Source organism: Vipera berus, assembly GCF_964194415.1.
Source record: "Vipera berus genome assembly, chromosome: 1".
Lineage (NCBI taxonomy): Eukaryota > Metazoa > Chordata > Lepidosauria > Squamata > Viperidae > Vipera > Vipera berus.
Window position 1 is genome coordinate 132,869,625 of NC_138202.1, and position 27,550 is coordinate 132,897,174.

General features: G+C 39.3%; 1 protein-coding gene across 1 annotated transcript in view; it reads right to left on the bottom strand.

The window, feature by feature from the left end:
* Nucleotides 1-4,580: 4,580 nt before the first annotated feature.
* Nucleotides 4,581-27,550, bottom strand: part of SLC12A8 (solute carrier family 12 member 8) — an 86,296-nt gene continuing 63,326 nt past the window's right edge. Inside the window, exons 9-14 of the mRNA XM_081327940.1 lie at nucleotides 23,049-23,195; nucleotides 21,091-21,772; nucleotides 14,596-14,693; nucleotides 12,887-13,004; nucleotides 11,599-11,659; nucleotides 4,581-6,740 (exon numbers count right to left, since the gene is read on the bottom strand). Of these exons, the coding sequence (XP_081184066.1) occupies nucleotides 6,575-6,740; nucleotides 11,599-11,659; nucleotides 12,887-13,004; nucleotides 14,596-14,693; nucleotides 21,091-21,772; nucleotides 23,049-23,195 (1,272 nt within the window). The 3' untranslated portion in view covers nucleotides 4,581-6,574. The remainder of the gene's footprint in view (nucleotides 6,741-11,598; nucleotides 11,660-12,886; nucleotides 13,005-14,595; nucleotides 14,694-21,090; nucleotides 21,773-23,048; nucleotides 23,196-27,550) is intronic.

Genomic DNA, 27,550 nt, shown 5'->3' on the forward strand with positions numbered 1-27,550 from the left:
AGGGGGATTCTTAAATCAGACCAGAGAATTTGGCTCCAAATGTGAAAAGTGGAGCTGTCAGCAATTTGGATGTCCTGATGTGGACTTCCAGACACACTTGCATGCCTACACACATCTCTGAATTTTTTTTCAAGCATATCTGCATATTTTTTTCATTTCCTGCCTCTAATTCAAAAGTATGTTTCATACAATTTTATTTTCAAGGAATGGTACTATCATAAGTGATATGAAAATCATAGAAAGGCATTTTGTTGGTTTTTATTGAGGTAACTGACTATCCTGTAACAAAAACCTCAAAGCACTTCTGGCTGAACAAACACATTTTTTTTCAAAGATGTCTAGGATTATATTCAAAATCCCAGAAATAAAAAAACAATGCATTTATAGACTGCAGAACTTGCATAAAAGCAAGTTACACATGGAACTGCGTTGGACAAGTTTTAAAATATTGGTCTGAACATCATCAAATCTACACTCTTTATTCTAGGAATAATAAATCATATTTATTTCTCTGAACAATTATTTATTATCTGCTTTCTCTCATCTAAACTATACTTCTTTTTTGGTTGGTTTAATTGTTTCTGCCTAACATTTACAATACTGTGACTAGGTTTAGGTAAAGAGAAAAGACAGGGAAAATGGGTGTGTGCAACATTCATGCCAGGGGTTAGGGAAGAAAGGGGTAAAAGGGATAGTGGATGTATTTATTATGGACAAATTAATGCAGAAAAGAATTTAAAACATGAAAACTGCAAGATAACCATTTTAGCAGAAATTCAGTGATCAATCAATGATGAAAATTAATAAAAATCAATGATTTGGAAAGTGAACCTGTGAATTGGAACAAGCCAGTTAAATATGAAAAAAATGTTGGCATTAATATTCTGTAAAGATCTTATTTTGTTTTCAAATGTCACAGAACCAAAATAAAAGCAACAAGGAAATAGAAAGCATTTATGAATTGCAATTACAATATTACCCTATGAGTCCGTATTGTTTAGAACATGGTCATGTAATAATTACAGTATATACCTGTCTATAATAGTGATCACAGGTCACTCCTACTTCCTACTGATGTGGTTATTTCAACTTTGCAATATCTTATTTCCCCCCCCCCCTTTAATAAAAAGTAGTAACCATTAGAAGCCTGGTATCAGCTTGGTTCGAAGGTAGAAGTGTCAAGAGAGCCAGAGATGTAGCATTTTCATTTTTAATTTTATGAGTACCTTGAAGTTTCCTCCAAGTGGTCAGTAAAAAAAATATCTGCAAGCATTCATGCATTCATGATCCCTAAAATTACGGTATATTCAACATAACAAAAGGAGAATGAGAATAAATCTTAAATCTCGTGAGATGAACAACAACCACATCTTGCAAGATGCTTGAAGGGAAATTACCAACAATTCTGTACTAAGACTATTCTGTGAGAATGACCATCAACACCTCTAGATCAGAAAGTGATTGATGCCATGTTAAGATAAAGACAATCTGCATTAGTATACATTTTCTCAAAGTTAAAATTATGTTGCAGAAGATGGTCAAGACCTTCCATTCACTTCCCACTTATCACATCATTCTTCCATTCTTGCAGTGTGAATTCTTAGCTAGAAGCATTGATGTGCTGCTGAATCATGAACATAAACTCATTGCACCAGCAATTTGATATAGCATTAAAGATAATTACTGGCAAAGAAAAAAAAACAGGGATACATAAGTGACATTTGCAGCTTTTAGAAGATAAAAGTATCATTGTATTATCCTCAAAATATTCCACTGTAATATTTACTACTGAAAATATTATTAGTTTGTGCATAGTTAGGAGGCTGGGATATTTTTTCCCCTGAATCTTTATTTTTCCCCACTTTTACTCTCCTAACTGTTACAGAAATTATCACGCATTTTTCCAACTTTGAAGAGATTTATTCATAGACCATCAACATTTGCAGTATAAGAATTATCTGTGATTCCTCATGCAGTTGTAATTTCTGCATAAATTTAACACAATTCCACACTAACAGTAAAAACTGTGTTCAGTTGTGCTGCTGTTGGCTTACACTATTTCCAGCCCTCTCTTTTTCTCTCCAGGATTTTATTTTCCTTCCAATTTTATCCTTATGATAGTCTTATAAAGTGAGATATACAGGTAGTCCTTGACTTAAGACCACATTGAGCCCAGAATTTAAATTGCTAAGTGAGAAATTTGTTAAGTGAGTTTTGCCCCATTTTACGACCATTCTTGCCACAATTGTTGAGTGAATCTCTGCAGTTGTTAAATTAGTAAAATGGTTGTTAAATGAATCTGGCTTCCCAATTGACTTTGCTTGTCCGAAGGTCACAAAAGGTGATCACATGACTCCAGGACACTGTAACGATCATAAATAAGAACCAGCTGTCAAGCATCTGAATGTAAATCTTTTGCCAATGGGAATGCTGCAATGGATCGTAAGCCTGAAAAATGGTCATGTTACTTTTTTCAGTGCCATTGTAACTTTGAACAGTCACTAAACGAATTGTTGTAAGTCGAGGACTACCTGTATTGAGATATAAGAGGGCTTTCAAGACTGGATGCGGCCCTTAATCAAATTATCTCCCAGGTTCCCCACACCATGGTGTTGGTTGTATATTATAGACTATGTAGTTATCAAAGCCAAGATTCCAGCAATGGAATAAAATCAAATCTTCCTAAGTTTGTTTTTCACAGGTAGAATCTAACATAAGCAATCACATTTTCAATGGAAGGAAATGAAGGAGCCAGCAATGCAAAAGGGCTTTGACTTTTCTGCATTTTTTTTCTTTCCTTTTTATATCTTGTCCCATATTTGATGCTCTCATTTCTTTCAGTTCTTTGCACAAGTAGGATAACCTAAATGCCTTAAATCTAATATTCCAATCTAAAGCATGCAGTCACCACACTTGAATTAGCAGGGTAATTCCTACCTAAGGTTTAGGTATTGCATTCCTTCCTTCCGTTATAAACTTTTTATTTCTGTGCCTCATGTACTGTGATAAAGAAGCACTAACTTTCTTTAGGATCTAAGATTAAGAAAAATTACCTTCACACACTCTCATTCTTTCATTCTATTGCTTGAACACACACACACACACACACACACAAAAACCCCAGACATAATTACCCGTATATACTTGAGTATAAGCCGACTCGAGCATAAGCCGAGACCCCCAATTTCACCCCCAAAAACTGGAAAAAGTTATTGACTCGAGTATAAGCCGATCCGCCGTTCTGCAAGCCTCCGCCGCCGGCGGAGGCTGGATCTGCGCTCTGCAAGCCTCTGCCGCCAGCAGAGGCTCGATCCGCCATTTTGCAAGCCTGAATACACAGGAATACCGTGTGGCCACGGCTCTCGGGGAAGCCCTGGCTGTCCGCTTCCTCGCTCCACGCTGCCATTCGGGGCCTGCGCGTTCCCCGGGCAAATCGCGGCGCCCAGCAGGCGAGGAAACACACCCGCTCCAGTCGCCCCCCCTTCCCTCAGGAGACGCGAAGCAAGTGACCGCCCGGAGCTTACCGAGGACTTGCGCGCGGCCGAGGCTTCGGTGCTTCCAGGATCGCGCGCACCTCTCCCAAGCCGCCGCCGTCCGGAGACCTGCCGAAGTTTGGGGAGGTTTGGGGAGGTGCGCGCGCACCTTCCCAAACCTCCCCAAACGTCGGCAGGTCTCCGGACGGCAGTGGCTTGGGAGAGGTGCGCGCGATCCCGGAAGCACCAAAGCCTCGGCCGCGCACAAGTCCTCGGTAAGTTTTTTTGTTGACTGGAGTATAAGCCGAAGTGGAATTTTTCAGCCCAAAAAGTGGGCTGAAAAATTCGGCTTATACTCAAGTATATACGGTATCTTGCCATTTTGAGAAACATTAAATGTAAATCAAAATCACATATTTCTTCCTTCTCAAGTCACTGAAACATACATAACCTACTTTTGGTGATTCACAAGCATCAAATGCTTTTAATTATACAATTTCCCATTTAGGATTCCAAATATGAAATAACAGATCATCAAACCAAGCAGTTCAAAGGAGCTATTTAGATCATCAAGTCCAACCCTGTTGTACAAATCTAAATTAAAGCATTCCTCACAATGGGTTATCAAGCCTCTGCTTGATCATACGTAGAGAAGTGGAATATACTTCTGAAAGAAATTGATTCCACTTCCATTCCACAGTTTTTATCACTGAGTAGTTCAGCTCTTTGTTTCTCACACTTTAAGCATTAGTATGTAAACAACAAAAACATGAACTTTATAAGCTATTTTGTTCTGATTTTTCATTGGCTCCATTTTTCATTGATTTTTCATAGGCTCCATTACAATCAGCACCCCACTTTTTTCTGTGGAAGACACATTCTAATCTGAAGTCCTCACATATAATGGATTAGCTCAAGAATTAATTTATTTAACAAACTCTTTTTAAAAAAACTGAAGAAATTAATTTAGTAAATAAAATTTAACATTCAGAAAATGAAATTTAAGAAATTAGAACCTGAACTTTAACTCCAGAAGAAATTGTAGAAATATTTGCAGCCTTTTTTAAAAAATTAAATTGGCAAGGTTTTGTTTTTTCCCCAGTTAAAGTGAAAGCGGATTTATTTCACTTATGTTAAAAATTTGAAAAGGCTTAACAGAACATCCCTTTTTTCACAGAACATAAAACTAAATCATAGTTCTCTTAGGCTGCACGGCGCAGTCAAATAAGAAGTGCCATTTACTATTTGTTTTAGTAACAACACTTATTGTTCATCAAATAAAATAAAAGAGGAAAATAATGGAAAAAGATTGAGACAGCAAAAACAAGAGGGGAAATAGGGAATGATAACTTTTGAACACCTGGTATATAAAACTCTTAAGATATATTATTCTTAACATTAGAATTCTTGACTTCACACTCTCTCAAATTATAAGCAAAAGAAGGGGAAACATAAATGAATAAGTAGCTTTTAATCTCTGTATAAATATGACAATTTATTAACCTTCAGGACTCTTACTACAGAACAAAACATGTTTCCATAGTGTTTCTACTTACTTAGAAATCAAATTTGGCAATGTTACTTTACTGGCATCAGATTCCAAGTCGCTTTACCAAGCACATAAATTCTTGTCTCAAAGGTGCTTTTTCAAAAGGCAACTGGACTGATTCCCCCCTCCCCCCAAGGAAGATGTTTCGCTTCTCATTTAAGAAGCTTCATTGGTTCTGGCAGGATGGTGGGGTTAGTTCTAATCCTTCCATCACCTCCACCCTCCTGCCAGAACTGATGAAGCTTCTTGGTTGAGAAGTGAAATGCCTTCCTCTTCCTTAGGGGGCGCGGGGGGAAACCCCAGTCCAGTTGCCTTTTGAAAAAGCATTTTTGAGAAAACTATGACCTGGATGACTGAGAATCTCCACAGACAGATAAATTCTGCTCACACATTTCACTTTGACAGCTCACCTCCAAGCCATATATGTAACAGTCCTGATGTCAAAACATGGGGGACTAACCATGGATTTGCCAGCATTAACCCAAAGATATCTCTTAAAGTGTTCTTTTTGTTGTTTAATCAGATGTGAACAATACAAATGAGTAATGTATTGTAGCTTTAATATTACTCTTTGAAGCATTTGAGGATCTGCTCTTTACAGTATACTGTATAGGTTTTTCCATGATAATAAATTACAAAAATGTATTAATATCTCATTATACAGCATTCTGGGCAAGACTTAGAAGGCATGGGAAGTTTGAAGATTAAAGTGCAATTTAAATTTTAGGTAAAGGTAAAGGATCCCCCGCACATGCGTGCTAGTCGTTTCCGACTCTAGGGGCCGGTGCTCATCTCCGTTTCAAAACCGAAGAGCCAGCGCTTGTCCAAGGACGTCTCCGTGTCACAGCTAATTGTTTGTGCCTAAATTTTGAAATATAAATAAGGACAACTGCAAGACTCAGAAAAGTTTGATCCAATCCTGGAGAAGGTATTAGAAAACTCAGCTTTTCTACCCATAGTAAACACTTGCATTGATTGTCCATAACATCTTTCTCTCTTTATATCCTGTAATTCAGGATGTCCCTAAATTCTTCAATTCACTGACCTCTTCATTAAGTTTCAGATTGCTGATCAACTCCCCAAATGTTTACTACCTGAAAATAATTTAATAAACACTTTAATGAACACTGCTACAAATAGTAATATTAACAACAAAACCAGTGGATAGTCCTACTGATCTTTGGGCGATCTATACCAACCACTTTGGAGAAGCCTGGTGCAACTCTAGATTTCAGAAGGACCTGCCTGTGGAATGGAATTTGGGGTGGCCTATGTCCTCTAGCAAATACAGGTAGTGTTACAAAACTACATTCTGTTTTAGACTGATTGTTATTGCACAAAACTATCCGATGCTCTGGAATGAAAACCCAGATCCTCTTTTTAGACACAGCAGGGTTTGAACTTGCCTGCCACTCCTTCTCTGACTCCCCTTAATTGGAAATTTCAGTATTCATTAAGATCAGTTGGGAAAAGGGCAAGCCTTTTAATCAGGTGGTATGTCTGTAGTCAAGAGTCTTTAGTTGGCTGTTAAAGTGAATGGCACGTAGCTCTCTCATTGGAACTGATGGACCAACTCTTCTCGGGTGATAATAGAGGAATGATGGTAACGATCCCGGGAAGCAAAATCTGTATTCTCTTCAGTGAGTTGAGTGGTCTCCATGCCAACTGTTGCAAAGGTCGGTGTCACAACAAATCGCTCCTCTGGGGATGGCCTTCCCCTGCAAAACAAAAGAACACAAAACCTTCAGTTGCCCCATTGTTTCCCAATAGATCTGCAGCTGCACTCTGAACTATGTAAATAAAACAAAGAAAGAATGCATTCTGCGAAACACCCCAAAACTTCACTCCAGAATGGAATGCCAACTTTTTCTTATGGCTCTCGCATTTGGCTAGAATTCTTTCTTATGTAACAGCTATTCTAAAAACATGCAAGTCAAGGTTTTTTTTTTCTTTTCCACACATATTTGCTCCTTCTCGTTTATTGCCAAGTACTTTAGCTGCTCTGATCCATGCAACTAGAAGATGGAGGTTTGTTCCTGTTACAATGTATGCTTTATGGCAAAGGACCAACCTCTTAACATGATGCCTGCTGCTTCCAAACATTCCTTGTTAGCAGGCAACAGTCCTGAGAAAAAAGTGAGAGGGGAAAAATGAAATGCTCAGAAAGCTTATTGTGTACAATCCCCACAATGATCTCCATCTAATTATACAAATCCTCTTCTGAACAGAAATAGTGTTTAGACTTTCATATTTCTCTTTAATTTTCAAAGTCTATATTTTTTAATTTGACTTAACTCCTTAATACTTTGATCTTTTGTTTAACCTCTTTTCTATTTTTTTTAAAATAGTGTTTTGTTAATTCCCTATTAAACTAAACATTTTAAAAAAAACCCTTAGCATAATGTTCAATTACATTCACACATGTCTGATAGTAAAATAACATTTTCCATACTATATATCACTCGCTAGAGTTGAGGGGGAAAAAACCTGTAATTAGCCATGAAGGTCTACTCCAAAAGTTTAAAATGACACACATTCACACACAGTGGTTAGACAATTTGGTTTAATAATATTGAACAAACACAGCTGCTGGAAAGCTCCTTTCACTTATCATATTCCCCAAGTAGTGACATAGCAAGATAGATGTAGCAAGATAGCAATGTATTCCTGGGTGTTCCCAGATCACCAGCCATGGTCACCCAGTCTTGAGTGAACAAAGCACTCCAGCTGAAGACTCAATGGAATGTCTGAAAACTAACTGTGGAAACCAATTAACCAGGATCTTTTTGCTTTGAATTAACATTTGGTTGTAAGCTGCTTCCGTTTTGTTTTTTAATGGGAAACGGTACACAAATGTTATAAGTAAAATAGGCCCTGATCCAATGCAAGCATATATGGGTGAGATTTGGGAGTGGGCAAGGTAAGCCAAGCTGTTATCAATGTCCTGGGTTCATATTCTGGCAATGATTGTCCAGAGAACATTCTCAACTGCTCTATAGCTAAGAACTGTATTTCTATAGCCACAAAATACAGTCTATTGTAATTTGAATGCTTACCTCCCTCATAGATACAGTTTCTGAAAGGGGAGATATCTGGATTTTTACTTATATATTGTTTCAATGTCTTGCGATTCCTGGGTAATTAATAAGAAACTTCTTATTCATTCTTTGTAAATAATTGTTGATTATAAATGCCTTAAAATATAGTTTCAGGACATACACAGAAACATAGAATTAGTAGGATGATTAGAGGCACTAGATGTCTATGGAGATTCTCAGTCGTCCAGGTCAGAGTTATCCCAAAGGTGCTTTTTCACGAGGCAACTGGACTTTCTTGTTTTTCTTTGAAGGCGTTTTGCTTCTCATCCAAGAAGCTTCTTCAAAGAAAAATAGAGCTGAAGACGCTTCTTGGATGAGAAGCTAAACGCCTTCAAAGAAAAACAAGAAAGTCCAGTTGCCTCGTGAAAAAGCATCTTTGGGATACAGGCACTAGAAAACAACGCTTTTAACATGTGTGGCGATAAGTGAATTGGCGGATGTCTTCAAAACATTTTTAATATCTGTATAAAGCTACTAGAAGAAATAATACAATGGTCTGAGCCAAACTGTTATCCATATGCAGATGCTCTCTCTGTCTTTTACATTTACTTGCCTTGGGAAACAACTTTCCTGTGGAATGAATTTTGTGGCGTATGAGAAGGCACAATGATGGAGCTTGGTAACTGCTCGGAGTTGGGTTATATTGCCCTACAAAATAATTAAAGCAGTTTAAGAACTCTTCTGAATTCTAGGTTAATGGAGGGCTCTTAAGGGGTACCAGAAGCTTAAGAGTGCTTTTTAACCTTGGTTCAGTTATCCTCCATTTCTATCACCCAGACCAGGCCATGCTAGTGTGGCTCTGTCTTTGAAGAAGATTTGGAACTTCAACTGATATGGCAGTCTAATTGTTTGGTGGGATCACAGCAATCAGAACATGAGCACCTCTGTTGCACTAATGGTAGTCCTCAACTTACAACCATTCATTTACTGACCATTCAACAGCACTGAAAGAAAGTCTGACCGTTTTTCCTATTTAAAACCGCTGCAGCCTCCCCCCAGGGTCACATGATCAAAATTCAGCCGCTTGGCACCTGGCCTGTATTTATGACAATTGCAGTGTCCCAGAGTCATGCGATCATCACGTTTTGAGGCCTTCTGACAAGCAAAGTCAGTAGGGAAGCCAGGTTACACTTAACAACCATGATACCTGTTTAACAACTGCAGTGACTGACTTAACAACTGTGGCAAGGAAGGTTGTAAAATGAGGCAAAATTCACTTAACAACTGACTTGCTTAGCTATGGAAATTTTTGAATTGAATTTGAATTTGATTGAATTTATATACCGCCCTTTCCCGTAGGACTCAGGGCGGTTTACAGGGTACTTAAAACATCGATACAAAAATTAAAAACAATTAAAAAAGATTAAATTAAATCCCTGAAAAAAATATAAAAAACCCCTGTGCTCATAAGTCGGGGATTACTTGCATGAGTCTTGTCTTGCACTAGACTTCTGAGCCCAATATAATGTTCAGTCTTTTAACCAGGAGCCACAAGTTTGTTTGTTTTTTAAGTTTACAAAATTTACAAAATTCAGAGAGAAAACAAGTGGAGATGTAGAGTTTCTCAATAGGAGCAAACTGCTTCCGTATGTCTTCGCATGTATTTAGTTAGTTCAGAAATGGCTTTCACTGTCAAATAAGTGCATCAAGGTTTCACTGGGCACTTTTATAGGGCCAGAAAGCAAGACACAGGGCTGAAGTTCAGTGATATGATCCAGGGAAGTCAAGGGGCTGACAGTTTCCTACCCCTGCCTAAATCATATATAGCTGAGCCACTGAGAAGACAGCTTTTACTACTATTACTTTGAGACGGGATAGGTCAGTGTTGGTGAACCTATGGCACACATGCCAGAGGCGGCACTCAGAGCCGTCTTTGTGGGCATGCGTTCCCCTGTTCCAGCCCCACCTCCCCCCACAGTCCCCTCACCAGCAGCCCCTCTGGAGGAGAGTTGCCCCAGGGCGCGTCCTGCATGGAGCAGTGCAGCCAAGGACATGGCAGTTGGGCAGCAGGGACAATACTCCGCCCTTGCACCCCGTCACGTGCAGATGATGCTGCGGTATGTGGGCAGAGGGCGTGGCCACCATGGTGCTGCAGGGCCACCTGGGCAATCTGCAGCGGGCTGTGAAGGCAATAGGTGGCCCTGTGGGTGGGGGTGGGGCAGGGGCGGGGCAGTTTTTGGGCACTTGGTCTCTAAAAGGTTTGCCATCACTGGTTTAGGTTCTCCTGCTTGAGCAGGGGGCTGGACTAGAAGACCTCCAAGGTCCCTTCCAGATTCTATTCTATTCTATTCTATTCTATTCTATTCTATTCTATTCTATTCTATTCTATTCTATTCTATTCTATTCTATTCTATTCTATTCTAATTCTATTCTGTTCTGTTCTGTTCTGTTCTGTTCCATTCCATTCTATTCTTTCTCTTTTGGCATTAACAGATGAATGAATGAATGAATGAACCTTTATTATCAAAGTACAACATGTGTATAGTGAGATTGGCTGAACCTCCCTTCGTGTCCCACCACAACTCACAGTGACAACAAAACCACCATCTTGTTACACCATGTGAGCTAATTGCACAACACAACACACCGGCCTCACAAGTCAATCATACATAGTTATTTCCCGTTCAGAAGCCTGACAGCCCATGGAAAGAAGCTGTTCTTCAGCCTGTTGGTATGGCTGGCTATACTTCTATATCTCCTACCCGATGGTGAGTCGTCCCTGAGAATTTTCCTCACTCTTCCAAGGCAGCGAGCCCTGGTGATGCCATCCAGTGGTGTCAGGGGACAGCCCACGATGTTTTGTGCTGTGCTCACCACCCTCTGTAATATCTTCCTATCCGTGGCTGTCAGGCCAACATACCAAACCACAATACAGTGCGAGAGGACACTCCCTATAGTAGACCGGTAAAAGAAGGTAAAAGCCCTATCCAATGCCAGACTGACTCTGCAGGCACTGTGAAGTTGCTCATGAAGGAAGGACCCATGTTGGTTGCTGCTGACATAGTTGCTGCCCAATACTTGAAGGCATTTTGAAGAAGTCTTATGGGTTTTTTTGTTTTTTTTCCCTTAACCTTTTAAAGGATTTTTAGAGGTAGAAACAGTTAATATTCAGAGTTCAGTATTTTAGTAGTGCTTAGTAATAGGGTTTTGTACTGTACTCAATTGCACATTTAAATTTTGGCTTGTTATGTAGTAAAGTTCTAAAATTTTTGTAGCTCAATTATTATTTCATAATTGCAAGTGAATCCTGTAATGGACTAAATGAGATTTTTTATATACATATACAAGGGCTTTAAACCACAGGGATTTGTTTTTTCATTACAAATTCATTTGTGACTATTTAAAATCATGGTTATCATTAACCAATCCTAAATTCCATTAGACTCATCATCAATTGTTTCTCAGTAAAAGCTAGTAAACTTGAGTTGCTCTCTACAAACTAGAGAGAGCGTGGATTTTCTTAGTCACCAAAACCAACCTGCAGGCATTAAGCAAAAGGAGTTTAATCCACTTGAAAAGGCTGAAATTAGCTGCTGCACCTGTAGAAACAAGAAACAAATGCAGATGATTGCAACTGTGCAAAATGTTAAAGAATAGTGCTAGGCAAAACATGTTAGCACAAAGGAAGTTCCTGTCTTCAAAGTATTAAAGCAGCTGTGTATTTTGGAGAATTTGGACACCTTTTTTCTCCAAAGGGAATATCTCTGAGGGGAAGAGTTACAAAAACTAAGAGTCCTTCTTTAAGCCTTAATAACTGAAGTTAGTTTGAGTAAGTTTAACCATAATAGAAATGCAGTTCTCCAATGTTCTTCTTAAACTAAATTTAATTAAGCAATGCTGGCTCTAAATATTACCTATATTTGGAGACTTTCTAACTTTTTCTCCATGATGCAATGGTATGATTCTAAAAGTTGAGAAGAGCTTAACCTTTATTTTGAATTGCAATTTTCAGTATACCGGTAATTTATTATACCTGCATAGAAAGCAGCAAAAAAATAAATTAGTTGTTCCCAATTATTTTTTAAAAAGCTTTTAAAGATTCTGCTGTCAAATATTGTTTGCAAGCTAGCTGAAGCTGAAAAATGGAAGGATTGTCAACACTTGTGTACACACCACTGCACTTGTAATTCAAGAAGGACAAAATTAAGGTTGATAGCTTTAGTTCGGTGATTCTTCAGGCTGGTGTCAGTTTTTATAAAATACAGCCACTGAGGTTATAACTGGAAAAGTGGGAAAGATTTGCATTCTTTTTTAAGGTCAAATGTGATCTTACAGCCTGCTGGTATATTTTGAATTCATGGTGCTTTTTCTAATCTGCAGTGCAGTAGTTAATTTCTATTAATGTAAAAACTATTCTAGAAATATTTAATTCTCTTTACTTTCAGTCTCAGTTTTTAACAACCCCATCATTTTTTTAAAAATAGGTTATTGTCCTAAAACCAAGTTGACAATGAAGAATAGGCAACTTCATTTTCATCTGCTCAAACTTTATTCCACATTCATTGAGTACTGTAAGCTTCATTTTTACCATCTTGAATGATTCAGAATAAGACAAATTTATAAATGGAGGTAAAAACTTTAAAGGACTTAAATTTATCTAGCAAGTGAAATGAGGAGAAGGTCAAAGAATATGAAGCAGACCCAGGAGACAGAGAGGCAAGAACCAGATCTTTGTATCAGGAGGAGGAGGAGGAGGAGGAGGAGGAGGAGGAGGAGGAGGAGGAGGAGGAGGAGGAGGAGGAGGAGGAAGAAAAAAAAATATTTACCAGGTGGTAGTCCTGGACTTGCTTTGCCAATGTAGAAATACAAAATAATTGCTAATCCCAAATTAACGAGGGTATAAATCCACTGAATAACGAACATAATGGCTAATGAAACTATTGCCTGTAGGAAAGAGGATATTTATGATTAAGCTGTGATAAATTAAATTTAGCTGCTTTTGTTATTAGAATGTTCCTATTTCTGTGGGAAACAAGGTAAGCATTCAAAAGCGGATAAGATGTCTTAGCATGTTCTACTTCTTGCCTCATTATTGGCAAGATTTCAAAGAATTTTTGGTGCAGGTAAACTAAAAATTATTTAACTTATTGGGTGAGTAAGTCTTGGGGATGTGAAATCTTTAATACCAGAGGCTATATATCTTTCAGGACCAATTTTTGTCAATTTCAACTTGTTATTAGAGTGTTTGAATTTCCAGATACAGTTGAACCATATGGAAAAGGCAGCATCAGCTCTCAAATTTAATCTGCTTTGTTTTGTGGGCAGGAATGTAAAGATATGAAACCAATGATGTTGCAACAGATTAAGGGTGCTTTTTATCCATCTGATACCAGAACTGACCAGGAGAGGCTTCTGGGAAACTTATCCAACCAGATATGAAAATATTAGCTGTCATTCCTAGCAATTGGTATTTAGATGCAGAATATCTGTAAAGATGAAATGTCCAGGCAGTTATTAAAAGTTAAATGCTATTGACTGAGTCCCCTATTATTTTGTACAATAATCATTTTAAGTCTTAGCATTTTAAATGATGTTAAGATATCTCACCCGATAGCCATAGCCAATGCCAGGAAAATTAACCCAGTTACCCACAATATGTGGTTGACACGTATGAACTTTTTCATCTTGACCTTTACACTCAATCATGCTGCATCTCATCCAATCAATGGATAGACTTCTGGTCACGGTATGCCTTAATTAGCCACACTATCTGGAATCATACATTTATTTTATTCCCATTTATATCCCGCCCTTCTCCGAAGACTCAAGGCGGCTTACAATTCAAAGCACAAATCAATGTGCTTAGCAGTAGCCTTCATTCTATGTATATGCCTGCTTATTAGGGCTTTCGCCCCCCCCAAGTGGCATTATTACAGTCAGCTTATTGCCCCCAAAAATCTGGGTCCTCATTTTACCTACCTCGGAAGGATGGAATCATACATGTTGCAGTCCCACATATACTGGCAACATGAAATTAGTGAGGTCTAGATTACATCAACTTCCTGATCTGAAGCATCACACCATGTTGCGACTTATCCTAATTCTATTTTTTTTTCTTTTTCACACTTCTTTTTGACCTAGATTAGGAATGCAAACTGCTCCCATTTTTTTCAGCTACATGGCTCCTATCTAGAAACCCTGTTTCTTTTTTATTATTATTTTATACTACTTTGGATTCAAAGGCATGGAGCATGCTGGGTTTCATATTTAGCACCTGTCTGTACATCCTTAAAGCAGATTCTTGTAATCACGTGACTCTCTCCATAGTTGTTACACAGTCCTCAGAAAATATGTATTTGTTTTGGTTTGGTTTGAAGGATTGCACTGAAGCATCCCTTTGTCTTTGAATCCAAAGAGCTGCAAAGTCCTATTCTATGTATAATGATTTGAAGTCTACTACTGGATAAATAGTAATATTCATAACTTCTTGCCTGCCATGTTACAAAGAGGTTTGAAATATTAGAAGATGACTCACACCAAAAAAGGAAACCCGATGATCACAAAGCTTGGAATAGAAAGAAACTGGTATTTTCTGAATTTCTAATTCTTGGCTTTGTTGTTTTAGATTTATATCTGCAGGACAAGAGAAAAAAGAAAGCTTTCAAAAATAAAATAAAATAAAATATAAGATGGATACATTCAAAAGTGACCTTTGTGTACTTCTAAAACAAACCAAAATCCACTAGGGATTGAATAGTCTGCCTGAATCAACAACAAAAATCCATTTTACTTGTAATTTGGCACAATTTTACCTTTGAATCCCTTTCAGGAAGAACTAAAACCCCTAGTTCCAACTCACCCAACCCTCTTATCTCTTTCAGAAAATCCCACAGATTTGAAATTTGAGGAAAGAATGGAAGAGAGGATGGAACAGAAGTACAGCGTGATGAAGGTAGACATTTTGACTTCAGTGCATAAAGTGGCGGAATGTGTGGAAGATTTAGATGAAAAAGTGGATGATTTGGCTCAAAGGAATGCTATACTAGAAGTAAAAGCACGGGAGAATGAAATTGAAAGAGGCAAGTTGGAAAGGGAGTTAAGCCATGCCCAACATTACCAGATGCAGTTTGCTGTCAGAATTAGAGGCTTAAAAGAGAATGTTAAAGAAGATTTAAAGCAGCTGATCTCTGAGGCTCTCGAAGGGGTATTGAACCAGCCAGCATCTGAAATAAGAGCAGCTATGGATAAAGTGTTTCGGGTGAATTCATGGATTGCCAGACAGAGAAAGTTGCCTAGAGATGTGGTGGTTTATTTTGCAAAAAGAGAAATTAGAGATCAAGTTATACAAGCTGCCTATGATGTTAAGGTTGTGATTGCTGAACAAGAAGTCTTGGTTTTAAAAGAAATTCCTCCAAGGATTTTAAGGGGAAGAAAGGACTATACATTTCTTGTGCAAGAGCTCAAGCAAAGAGATATAAGGTTCAGATGGGAGATTCCAGAGGGGCTGATGGTGATGTATGAAGGTAAAAGGTATAGGCTGACTACTGTGAAACAAGCACGTGATTTCTACAATAATGTCTTAAAAGCAACCTCATTAACGCTCTTGGAAGCTGGAAAGGGATCTGGAGAAGAAGAACAACAAGAGGAGGAAACAGAGGAAAATGGTGCTGGAGGAGATCAAGCTACAATCTCTTTGGATGATCCTAGAGAGCAAAGAGTGACGCGTGCTGCTTTAAAACGAGCAAAGAAAATAAAAGAACAAGATCAGCAAAAGTCTTCAGATTCTTCACATCGCATTCATAGCCAAGCTGTGGGAGGAGCACGGCCTAAAGTAACCAGTCCTATCAAAGCTGTGGTCCAAGAGCTTTTCGAGGATATACATGGCAACTAAATTTTTAACCTGGAATGTTAATGGACTAAACTCACCGCAGAAGAGGAAGAAAGTTTTTCAATATTTAAAACAATTTAAGATAGATGTTATATGCCTGCAAGAAACGCATATTAGAGTTTTGGATCAAAAGTATTTATTGAACTCGAGGCTGGGTACGCAATTTGTTGCTTCTGCAGAGAATAAGAAAAATGGAGTGGTTGTTTATGTTAAAAGTGCCTTAACAGCGGACCTAATTGAAGCAGATAAGCATGGAAGATATGTTATGATCGAGCTGTTGTTTGAAGGTAAAAAGACGCTTTTAGTTGGATTATATGCTCCAAATCAACAACAAGCTGACTTTTTTAGTTTACTTCATACAAAGCTTACCCAGTTGGATTATAAATCCTTTATTTTTATGGGGGACTGGAATGGAGTTATGGATGTACAGTTGGATAAGGCTGGAGCCTTTAAACGCATTCCAAGTCACGCTAGACTGCCTAAATCTTTTTTTGAAATGAAGGATGACCTGGAATTGCGAGATATTTGGCGTGAGAGACATTTGCGGGAGAAGGATTATACATTTTATTCTGATAGACACCAATCTTTTTCGAGGATTGATTTTATTTTGTTGACTAATGATCTTCTTTTGAGAACTAAAAAGGTGAAAATCTGCGCAAGAATTATCTCTGATCACAGTCCAGTGTGGTTGGAGATTGATAAGGAAAGAGGAGATAGACGCTCATGGCGCGTAAATGAGAATTTGTTTAGAAATCAGAGAAATGTGGAAGAATGCAAACAGCGGATGAAGGATTTTTTTGAGATGAATATGAATAAGGGTACCTCTATGGATATGGTTTGGGATGCTAGCAAGGCCTATATGAGAGGGGTGTTGATATATATGAATAATAGACATAGACGTGCAGTGGAAACTAGAAGGAAAGAACTGGAGAATGAAATAAAGGAAAAAGAAAAGGCTTTGATTTTGAACCCAGAGGAGGTGAAGATCAAGGAGGCTATTAGACTGTTACGAGGACAATTTGATAAATTAATGGCTGATCAAGTGGCGACCAATCTGCGGTTTGCTAGGCATAATACTTTTTGCAATGCTAATAAGCCAGGCAGATGGTTGGCTTATAGACTGAGGAAAAAACAAAGGGCATCTAATATAGATAAGATTGAGCATAAAGGAAGGGTTGTGTATCAACAGAATCTTATTAAGGATGCCTTTGTGGATTTTTATTCGAAATTATATACTAAAGAGGACATTAATGCAAAAGATATTGATACGTATTTGGAGAAGGCTAGCATCCCGGTTCTTACGCAAGTACAAAAAGAGGGGATTAACCAACTGATTACAGAAGAAGAAATTTTTACAGCTATTAAGGAACTGAAGGTGGATAAAGCACCAGGCACTGATGGCTTGACTGCGGCCTATTATAAAAACTTACAATTAGAGATGATAAAACCGTTAAAGGAACTGTTCCAGACAATCCAGAGGGGGGGAAAGGTGCCCCCGTCTTGGAGAACAGCTTTTATCTCTTTGATTCCGAAGGAAGACCAGGATGCTACTTTAGTTAAAAATTACAGACCGATATCGCTTTTAAATACAGATTATAAGATATTTGCTAAGGTTTTGGCTAATAGACTGATGAGGGTTCTGCAACAGGTGATTCATGGGGACCAAACGGGGTTTATTAGTGGAAGACAAATGAAAACCAATGTGAGACATATAGTTGATGTGTTAGAGTTTTTGGAAAGGCACAACCAGATCTCTGCTGCGCTAATCTTTTTAGATGCTGAAAAGGCTTTTGATCAATTGAACTGGCAATTTTTGTTGAAAGTTTTAGACAAAATGGATTTTGGGGAAAAATTTTTACAACCGATTAGGGCATTATACCAAAAACAAACTGCCCGAATTATAGTTAACAATAGTTTGACAACAGTATGTAATATTGAGAAGGGCACAAGGCAAGGCTGTCCGCTATCGCCCTTGTTATTTATATTAACATTAGAGATACTATTGGTTAAGATTCGGAATTCGGAAAAAATTAAGGGGATACAAGTTGGAGATCAGGATTACAGATTGAGAGCATTTGCAGATGATCTGGTTGTTACAGTGACCCAGCCAGAGAACTCTGTTGTGGACCTGATGGAGATAATAACACAATATGGGAAGGTTTCTGGATTTAAAGTAAATATACAGAAAACTAAAATTTTGGCTAGAAATATGACAGTTTTGCAGAAGGCTCTCTTAGAAGGATTAACTGGATTTGAGATTGTTAAAAGGGTTAAATATTTGGGGGTGATTTTGTCGCCCTCTAATACAAAGCTATATAAAAATAATTATGAAAAGTTATGGGGGAAAATTCAAAAAGAACTGGAGAGTTGGGAAAAATTGCAATTGTCTTTGTTGGGACGGATCGCAGCAGTGAAAATGAATGTCCTGCCCAAATTTTTATTCTTATTTCAAATGATACCGATTCTTAAGAAAGACTCTAACTTGGAGGAATGGCAGCGTGGTATCAATAAATTTGTGTGGGCAGGGAAAAAGCCACGAGTTAAACTTAAGATTATGCAGGATACTCGTGAGAGAGGTGGCCTTAAAATGCCTAATTTTAAATTATATTATGAAGCTGCTGCACTAGTAGGAATAAGTGATTGGATTAATTTGACACAATCGAGGTTATTAAATCTTGAGGGCCATGATCTGTTGTTTGGCTGGCATGCATATTTGTTGTATGATAAGAAGGTAGATACTGTGTTTAGGATGCATATTTTAAGACAGGCATTGCTGAGAGTTTGGAAGAAGTATAGACATAAGTTAAGCAGCAAGATACCATTGTGGGCAATCCCAAAACACGCAATAGAAAATATACATGCTGGTTTCAAACATGATGAGACTACTTACAAGGAAATTTTAAGTTTGGAAAGGAATATTTGGTGCTTGAAATCATATAGTTTCTTGCGAGAAGAGAAGGTTGTTCAGACTTGGTTTCAATATATTCAGTTACAGGCCAGGTGGAAAGAAGACCAAAAAAATGGATTTGCAACGACTGATGAAAATTTGATAAAGCAAATTAGAAATCAAGGACCAGCACATATTAAACGGATATATCTTGCATTGATAGAGATCGATTCAGAAACAGAGCTTGTTAAGGATTGTATGATAAAATGGGCCCAAAACATTCAGGAAGTTATTACAATGGACACGTGGGAAAAGATCTGGGTGAGGAATGTAAAATTCACTCAAGCTCAAAGCTTAAGAGAGAACTTTTACAAAATGTTTTATAGATGGCATCTAGATCCTAAAAAGCTTGCAAGTATGTATCCGAATTATCAGCCTAAATGTTGGAGGTGTGGTGATGAAGAGGCAACATATTTTCACATATGGTGGACATGTAAAAAGGTCAAGGCTTTTTGGATAAAAGTCTGGTGGAATATGCAGAAGATTTTTAAACGGAGGATAAAGTTTTGTCCGCAATTTTTTTTGTTGGGAATAATTGTTGACGCTACAGTTGTGGACTCTAAGTTGATGCTGAATTTAGTTACGGCAGCAAGACTTTTGATAGGTCAATATTGGAAGAAAGAGGAACTGCCGACTATACAAGAGTGGATTTTAAAGGTTTCCGACTTGGCAGAGATGGCGAAGATTTCGGCCTATTTGAAAGATTACTCGCAAGAACATTATATTATGGAATGGAGAAAATGGATTGAGTTTATCCAGAATAAGTATAGGGTCAAGAAGTTTTATCTAGCATTTGAATAAGTCTTCTTTCGTTTTCTTTTTTCTTTTTTTATTTTGTCTTCTATATATATTTAATAATGCTAAGTTTTGTTTGATCCTATATAAGTTAGAGAGTGATGGATTTTAGAATTTATAGTTGTTAGTATATGGTTGTTTATGATTGCCTTTTTATATATATATACCTTGTATTTAGCTCTGGGAAGTCCGGGGGGGGGAGGGGGGTTAGGGGGAGGTGGGGGGGGAGGAGGGAGGGGGGGAGGGGGGGGAAGGGGGGAGGTAGGGAGGGGAGGTAGGGAGGGGGAAGGGGGTTTTTTAAAGGAAAACTGTATTTTTAAAACTTTTCAATAAAAAAAAAAAAAAAAAAAAATAGAAAATCCCACAGATTTGACTTTCTCCCTTTTCTAATCTGAAAAATCAGAAAAATCTTAGTCGTGTATTCCGCTTTGAAAGAAACAGGTTTTAGGGAGGTGGCCCTGCAAAGTTGGGTTCTGGAGTTGCAAGCAAACATTTAGGCACTCCTGGTCAAATTGTACGTTCCTGAGTAAACAAAGACAGATACAACATTTCACAATATAACATTAAGCATGACATCTTTCTGCATATTGAAAAGCATATTACATTTTTCTTTGGAAATATTTCCAAACATTTCCTGAGCCTCTCGGTTCTTGCTTTTAGAATTTATTCCCACTCTCCCTTACACAACTCTTCTAGCTTGGTGTTTCGATTAACATAGTTAACTGGGTGAAATTCCGTGTTCTGCAAGCAAATGTCTGCCTGTGCAGCAGTTCGTCTGTTTCCGTCCTCCTTGTCTGGCCTGATAATCAGCTTCAAAGAAGGAAATTTGGAGCACATTTTGAGGGAATATAGGGAAACTCTACTGGCTCTACTAATGAAACAAATTCTAGCAATGGAAATATCCCACCTGGATTTCACCCAGAGAATGCCGCATGCCTCAGATTCTTTTTACCCAATTCTATGCAAGTTTCAGATATGGAAAAAAAATCCAGCTAGGCGATATAATAAATTCCATTTTTAACTCAGAATTGTTTGGTGTAGACTACTACAGCCATTCGGAATTAATGTTCTGGGTCTGAACATTTGGAATGTATTGCCACCCATGTAAAGATAAAAAATAAATGCCTCTCACATTGCTGTATGGATGAGGGATGCATACGCACAGCACTGGAAAAGAGACAGTAAGCACTAAATTGTCTCATAGTGAATTAACTCTGGGTTACTTTTCCATTGGCAAATTAAATTAAGACAGTCTCTGTGCTCGGTTGTAAAGAAAAAACAGTTTGTCACAAGGGATAACAGCCTGAACACATATAAATGATCACTTCCCTTACTTAGAAAAGCAAATGAGCATTCTTCATTTTCAAATACATAATTTAATGTGCTCCAAATCTTCTTACCCTCCATCTGTGGACTGGAGGCTTTTCGCATTTCATCCAAATGTCGGTCTCCGTCATCTTCCTTCTGATTGTTTTTTCTAATAACAGATGGAGACGCATCATTTTCATTCACATCTTGGCAATTTGGCTGTGAAAAATGCTGCACATTTTTGACACTGGATTCTAGGGAATCATTGCAAGGCTCCTGAATATGAGCAATGTTGTTCTCAAGAGCCAAACAGAAGCTGTCTTCTAATGTTTGCTTGGCTGCCTTCTTTTGCTTTCTCTGCTTGATCACTTGAACGGCATCCACATTATTTTCTTTTAGTTCTAGATCAATTCCTGGATCTTGATTGACAGGCTTAAAAAGGTGGTTCATATCTTTTGTGAATTCCAGCAACGTTCCATCTGATCTGCGCTGATCTATTCCATTTGATCCATAACAAGTTGATTTGCTGAGTATTAAAGGACGAGAGCAACTTAGCACAGCCCTGGCATCCTCTTGCCGCATCCTTTTGGAGTTCTGCTTAAGATTGTAGCTCATGGAGACTGAGAAATAGGAATAATCCACAGCAATATATGTAAGCATGAAGTTTATTGTAACTATCGGAGCAAGAACATTCACTTGGCCAATGAAAACAAAAGCCATGGTGATGAGGCTTGTTAAGCAGATTGCAGCCACTGGAGTTTTGTTTGGTCCTTTCTGTAATAAGAACAAAGGGCTAATTATGGACAATAATCTGTCATAAAATATTTCTGGATAATGTTTAAATCATATATAAATCTGCTCGATGGTTTATTTCCTGGCCTACTGTATGTTTTAAACCCAGGGACTACCCTGAGATAAATCCTTATCTAAGAAAGAACAACACAATGAATTTGCTGATTGCCATCCTCAAGACCCATGTACTGAACAGAACAATAGCAGGGGTGCTCTCACAACCTTTAACTCTTTGGATCCAGATTACAACATTTATGAGATTTCAGAATAGCCTCCATTTTGTTTCAAGATAATTAGAACTGTTGGTCTTAGGAAAAAAATTAAGAACTCCCTGTACAAAAATCTTTGCAAACTTTTCAACAACATCAGCAACAAGCTCATCTCGTATCCACTGAGCCGTGAATGTAAATTTGGTAACAATTTTCTGCACAAGTGACCTTTACAATTGCTTTGATCATAACTTTTTATGCAATCCTATGAACTTCCTATTCTTACTTCACCAGAATACAATGAATTCTGGATTATTTCTTGATAATTTCTGTTGTGCCAAATCAATGCTGAATAATTTGATAATTCAACCTCATCTGAATATTTATTCGGATTTGTTTGCTTGTTTATTCATTCATTCATTCAATTTCTATAGCTGCCCATCTCAGTCAGTGACTCAAAATTAATAGTCTGAAGATTTATTCGGCATGTGAAATAGGGCAGGATTGTTAGAAGACTTAGTGTGAATAGGAGATGAGAGAAGGATGCTTGCAAGTCTATATCCAATTCTCTTAATGGAAAACCATAGTTGCCATTTACAGAATGAACTAAATTGAGCCATACTGAAACAATGTTTTTTTATGCAATACATTACTAATGTTTATTGATATAATATGTTTTAAACAATGTCTCTAACATATTTGAAGACCAGCAGTTCTGGAGAGAAGACTGACTCTACACAGCAATGACGTCCAGTAAAAGAACGTGGGAAATTATTACACAAAGAAGACAGCGTATGGTACTACAGTAGCTTGTTTGTTTTAAAAATTAAACAGAGATATATGTTGAATGGTATTAGCAGTGTGGAATGAAAGTTCATTCTAAATAGACTTCGTGATTTAGAAGTGTTTTTCAATATAATATCACAGACTTTCTTATTCAGAACGATCAAAGGTCTAAACAATGCTTATCAGAGAGCTGCCTAGGGAAATCTATCATGGATGACAAAATATCTATACACTGAAAATAAATGCCTTCCTTGTTTACTAACCCCACGTCCAAGAAATGCAAGAAGAGGTATCACTTTCTCTTGAGCAATGCACTGAAGGATTCGGGGTGCTCCATAGAGGCCTCCCATACAAGATGCTAAGGATGAAATGTATAAACCAAGTAAGAATAAGAAGCCCACCAAGGATACCTAAGAAAAAGGGAGAAAGCATTTTTTTTCTTGGTTAATATTCGGAAGGCACATTTGATAAAAATCACTGTGGCTTACACAGATTACTGATATAATGATAATGATAATAATAACAACAACTTTATTGTCACTTTGAATGTACACCAAGCAGCATACATCAAAATGAAATTTTGTTGCATACAGCTCTGAAAGGGTCACCACCTCCGGTATACACCTCTTGTTTGTGGCCAGCTCAAGTTTCAGATCGTCTATTTTAGTCTCTAGGGAGCGAACGATGGCAAACAGGACAGATGGAAACGTCCATGACATAATACGACGACTAAGAAAATGACTCAGATAATCTGGCGCTCAAATCTCATCAGCCACTAGTAGAAGCATAATAACCTTATATCAAATTGGACCATCAGTCCATCTAGTTTAATACAGTACTGTCTACATTGACGATGGGTGATTTTCTACAATTTTAGTCTGGATGCATTGCCAGCCGTATCAGGAGATGATGAGTATTAAACTTGAAATAGTCTGAACAGGAAGCAAACCCCACTCTCACTAGCATTGATGATGTTACCTAATTGGGTAATGAAACGTCTGCAAGGAAACAACCAGAGAACATCAAGATGTCCACAGTTCAAACCTTGAATTACAAATATTACCTGCTATAGACTGAAGGCAAGAATACTGAACTAAAGCCCTTTTGCTAGCAGACTTTTCTCAGTTTCATTCCCCATCAGAAATAAGGGAGTAACAGCATGCGTTACAATTTTGGCAAAAGATTTGTTCAGATAATGCATATACAAAACTTGAAGAACTGTGTTAAAAATTGTCCTAATCGGTCACAAACCACTGAGAAGCACTTTGCTGCAAGAAAACATTAGCATTCTGTTGGTATTCTGTCCCTAATTAACAGCACAAAAGAATATACTTTAATTGCTTTGCCCAGAGTGAAGCAATCCAATGGGAAAAGCTTAATTTAATAGCAATTTCAGAAGAAGCATGTACATCGTACAGAAAATGCAGTACCAGATATTTTATCCCATTTACATACCAGAACAGAGTTGAAGTCCAGGAGAATGTACTTATGTAATTTCACATAGACTAAATCCAGGTAATGTACTTTAAATTTTATTTTATTTTTATTTTTATTTTAATCCCATTTATATCCCGCCCTTCTCCGAAGACTCAGGGCGGCTTACAAGCTTAGCAGTAGCCTTCATTCTATGTATATGCCTGCTTATTAGGGCTTTCACACACACCCAAGCGGCATTATTACAAAGTCAGCTTATTGCCCCCAACAATCTGGGTCCTCATTTTACCTACCTCGGAAGGATGGAAGGCTGAGTCAACCTTGAGCCTGGTGGGATGCGAACCTGCACTAACTGCAGGCAGCTGGTGTTACTTAAGGAGGCATTAGCCCACTGCTCCATACGTTTTTTATGACATGTTTCAAATGATCCTCCAGCAAATAATTTTGGACAGCAATCTAAAGAGGCAGTTACTTCTGGATCACTTCAGCGGGGTATGCAAATTGAATAATGGATTTTTGCCCTTACTTTCCAAATTTAAATCTGCAAGATTTTTTTCTTCAGACAACAAAATCTAAGACTTTACAGTCCTATACTTTTAGTGTTAGTTTGGTTGCAAGTCATATTGAGTTCATTGGGTGTTAATGCTAAGTAAGTGCACAAGTTTGAAGTGTTATCAAGAGGACTGCCCCCGACCTCCGTTCATTCCGCCGGTGTAATGTATATGTACAAACGTTATTAACAAGTTAGAACCGTTTATTCCACTTATTTCTATGAGGTAAACACCACTGACAGGGAAACACGTGTGAACTTTGACAGCTGTCAAAGTTCCCCGCCAGGGCGCAGGTGCAGCCATTTGACAGCTCGCGGCTGTCAAAACACCAAGCCGGCTCACCATGCGGGAAGACGAACTGTCAAAGAAGCGACGGCGGTGATTGGTCCGGCTAGACGCGGCGCCAAAAGAAACGATCCTGAATGGACCACACTGACAGCTGCCGGCTATAAAAGCCGGACAAGTTATTCTGTTATTTGCCTTGCTCTAAAATAAATCCTAGTTAAGTAACCTGTCGTCCCGAGTGGTCCTTCGGCTACTTCACTGGCGACGAAGGTGGGATCGCTCCGGAGCTGAAGTCACGGCCGAGGAAGGGAATTCCCGGCCAAGAGCTGTCACTGGAAGTTTTAACTTCCGAACGGAGCGAGGCCAGGACCGGACGACATGGCCAACTTCGGGCGTGTGAGGGAATTCGATACCCGCCATCCGGAGAGATGGCAGTCCCACCTGGGACAGGTCGAGGGGTTCCTCCTTGTCAGTAAAATTACCGACGACAGAGCAAAGGCCGCCGCCCTCCTGTACATCAGCGGGCCTCCGGTATACGACGACGCCGTCGGGCTGTTCAGCCCGGTGCCCATCACGGAAGTCTCCTACGCGGACCTGGTCGACCAGCTCAACAAACATTACATGCCAGCTCGCTCAGAGCTGTACTGGCGAGTACAATTCGCCCAGAAGAAGCAGCAACCGGACGAGCCCGCAAACGACTTCATCGCCGGGGTCAGGCATGCTGCTCGCAACTGCAGCTTTCCTGACCTGGAAGACCGCATCCGGGACCAAGTGGTAATAGGCTTAAGGGATGAACGTCTCCAGAAAAAACTTACATCAAAGCCCGACATGAGCCTAGCCGAACTTACCCGAGAAATAATGGCCTATGAATACAACCACAAGAAAAGACCGACCACATCAACACCGGAAAGTCCAGCAACCGTATACCATGAAAACGCAACCCTCAGCGACAGCGACGAGTCAGTAGACTTCACAGACGGAGAGGCCCTACAACGCAGGATGGAGCGACGACAACAGCGAAGAAACGACACATCAGACCGCCAAAGAGCTAGAAACCCCCTGCCACCACGACACGATCAACGGGCTTCCTGCGCCAGCTGCGGGGGCAACCATGCCAGGGGAAGCTGCCGGTTCCGAAACGCAAAATGCCACAATTGCGGTAAAACCGGCCACATCAAGCCCGTGTGCCGAAGCCGGCCCCGCAACAACGTGCATGATCCGTGCAACAACGTGCAAACCGGCCCCGTGCAAGCCGGCCCCATGCAACAACGTGCAAACCGCCCATGTCAACAGGGAAGGAACACCAGGGGACCTAGTGGAAACGATAGATAAGGTGCACAGCCTAAGCCCGAAAGTAAAGATCAGGGTAAAAATTCAAGGAGTCACCTGCAACATGGAGGTGGACTCCGGGTCAGCAGTCTCCTTAATATCATTTAAAACATATCAGGAGATATGCCAACGGAGTAATAGGAAAATTCCCCTTAAAAAAACCCAGGTCCACCTAGCAGACTTCCAAAAAACCCCCATTCCACTAGAAGGGAAGGCTAAGGTCGCAGTAGAATACAAAAAATTCAAGGGACCCTTAGAAGTCTTAGTGACTCCAGGAAACCGCACCAACCTAATCGGGCTGAACTGGTTCAGCCCCCTGGGCATCGCCATTACTGGGGTAAACACAGTACAAGCCTTAAGCCTCGAAGCCGTCTGCAACAAGTATACAGACGTCTTTGATGGCACACTGGGGAAATACACCGGCCCTCCCATCTCCTTAAAATTAAACCCAACCATCCAACCCATAAAAATAAGGGCTAGGAGGGTCCCATTCGCTCTCAAAGAAAAAATAGAGAACGAATTAGAACGCCTCGTAAAACTAGGGGTACTGGAGCCTACCGAAGGGGGAAGCTGGGAGACACCAATAGTCACCCCAATGAAACCTAACGGGGAAATTAGATTATGTGCAGACTATAAGGCGACCCTTAACCTAGCTCTAAGCCCCCATGCTTACCCGGTGCCAGCGGTAAGGGACGTCCTCGCTTCCATCCGCTCCGGCGCCATTTTTGCAAAACTTGATCTGACGCAGGCGTACTTGCAACTGCCTGTCACAAATGACACCGCGGAAGCTCAAACAATTGTCACGCACCGCGGAGCTTTTAAAGTGAAAAGACTTCAATTCGGCATATCGGCAGCCCCGGGGATCTTCCAAAGGATCATGGAAAAAACCTTAAAAGGAATACCTGGGGTCTGCCCCTATTTCGACGATGTTCTCATCGCCGGAGAAAATGAAGCAAACTTAGCTGACAGACTGTCAGCTGTGCTGAGCCGGCTCAGAGAAGCCGGTCTCAAACTAAAACGAGAAAAGTGCTCCATCAGAGTCACTACCACAGAGTTCCTAGGGTACAAAATAGACGCCCAGGGCATCCACCCCACCACAGAAAAATTAAAAGCTATTCAAACAGCTCCCAGTCCGAAAAATAAACAAGAACTCCAAGCCTTTTTGG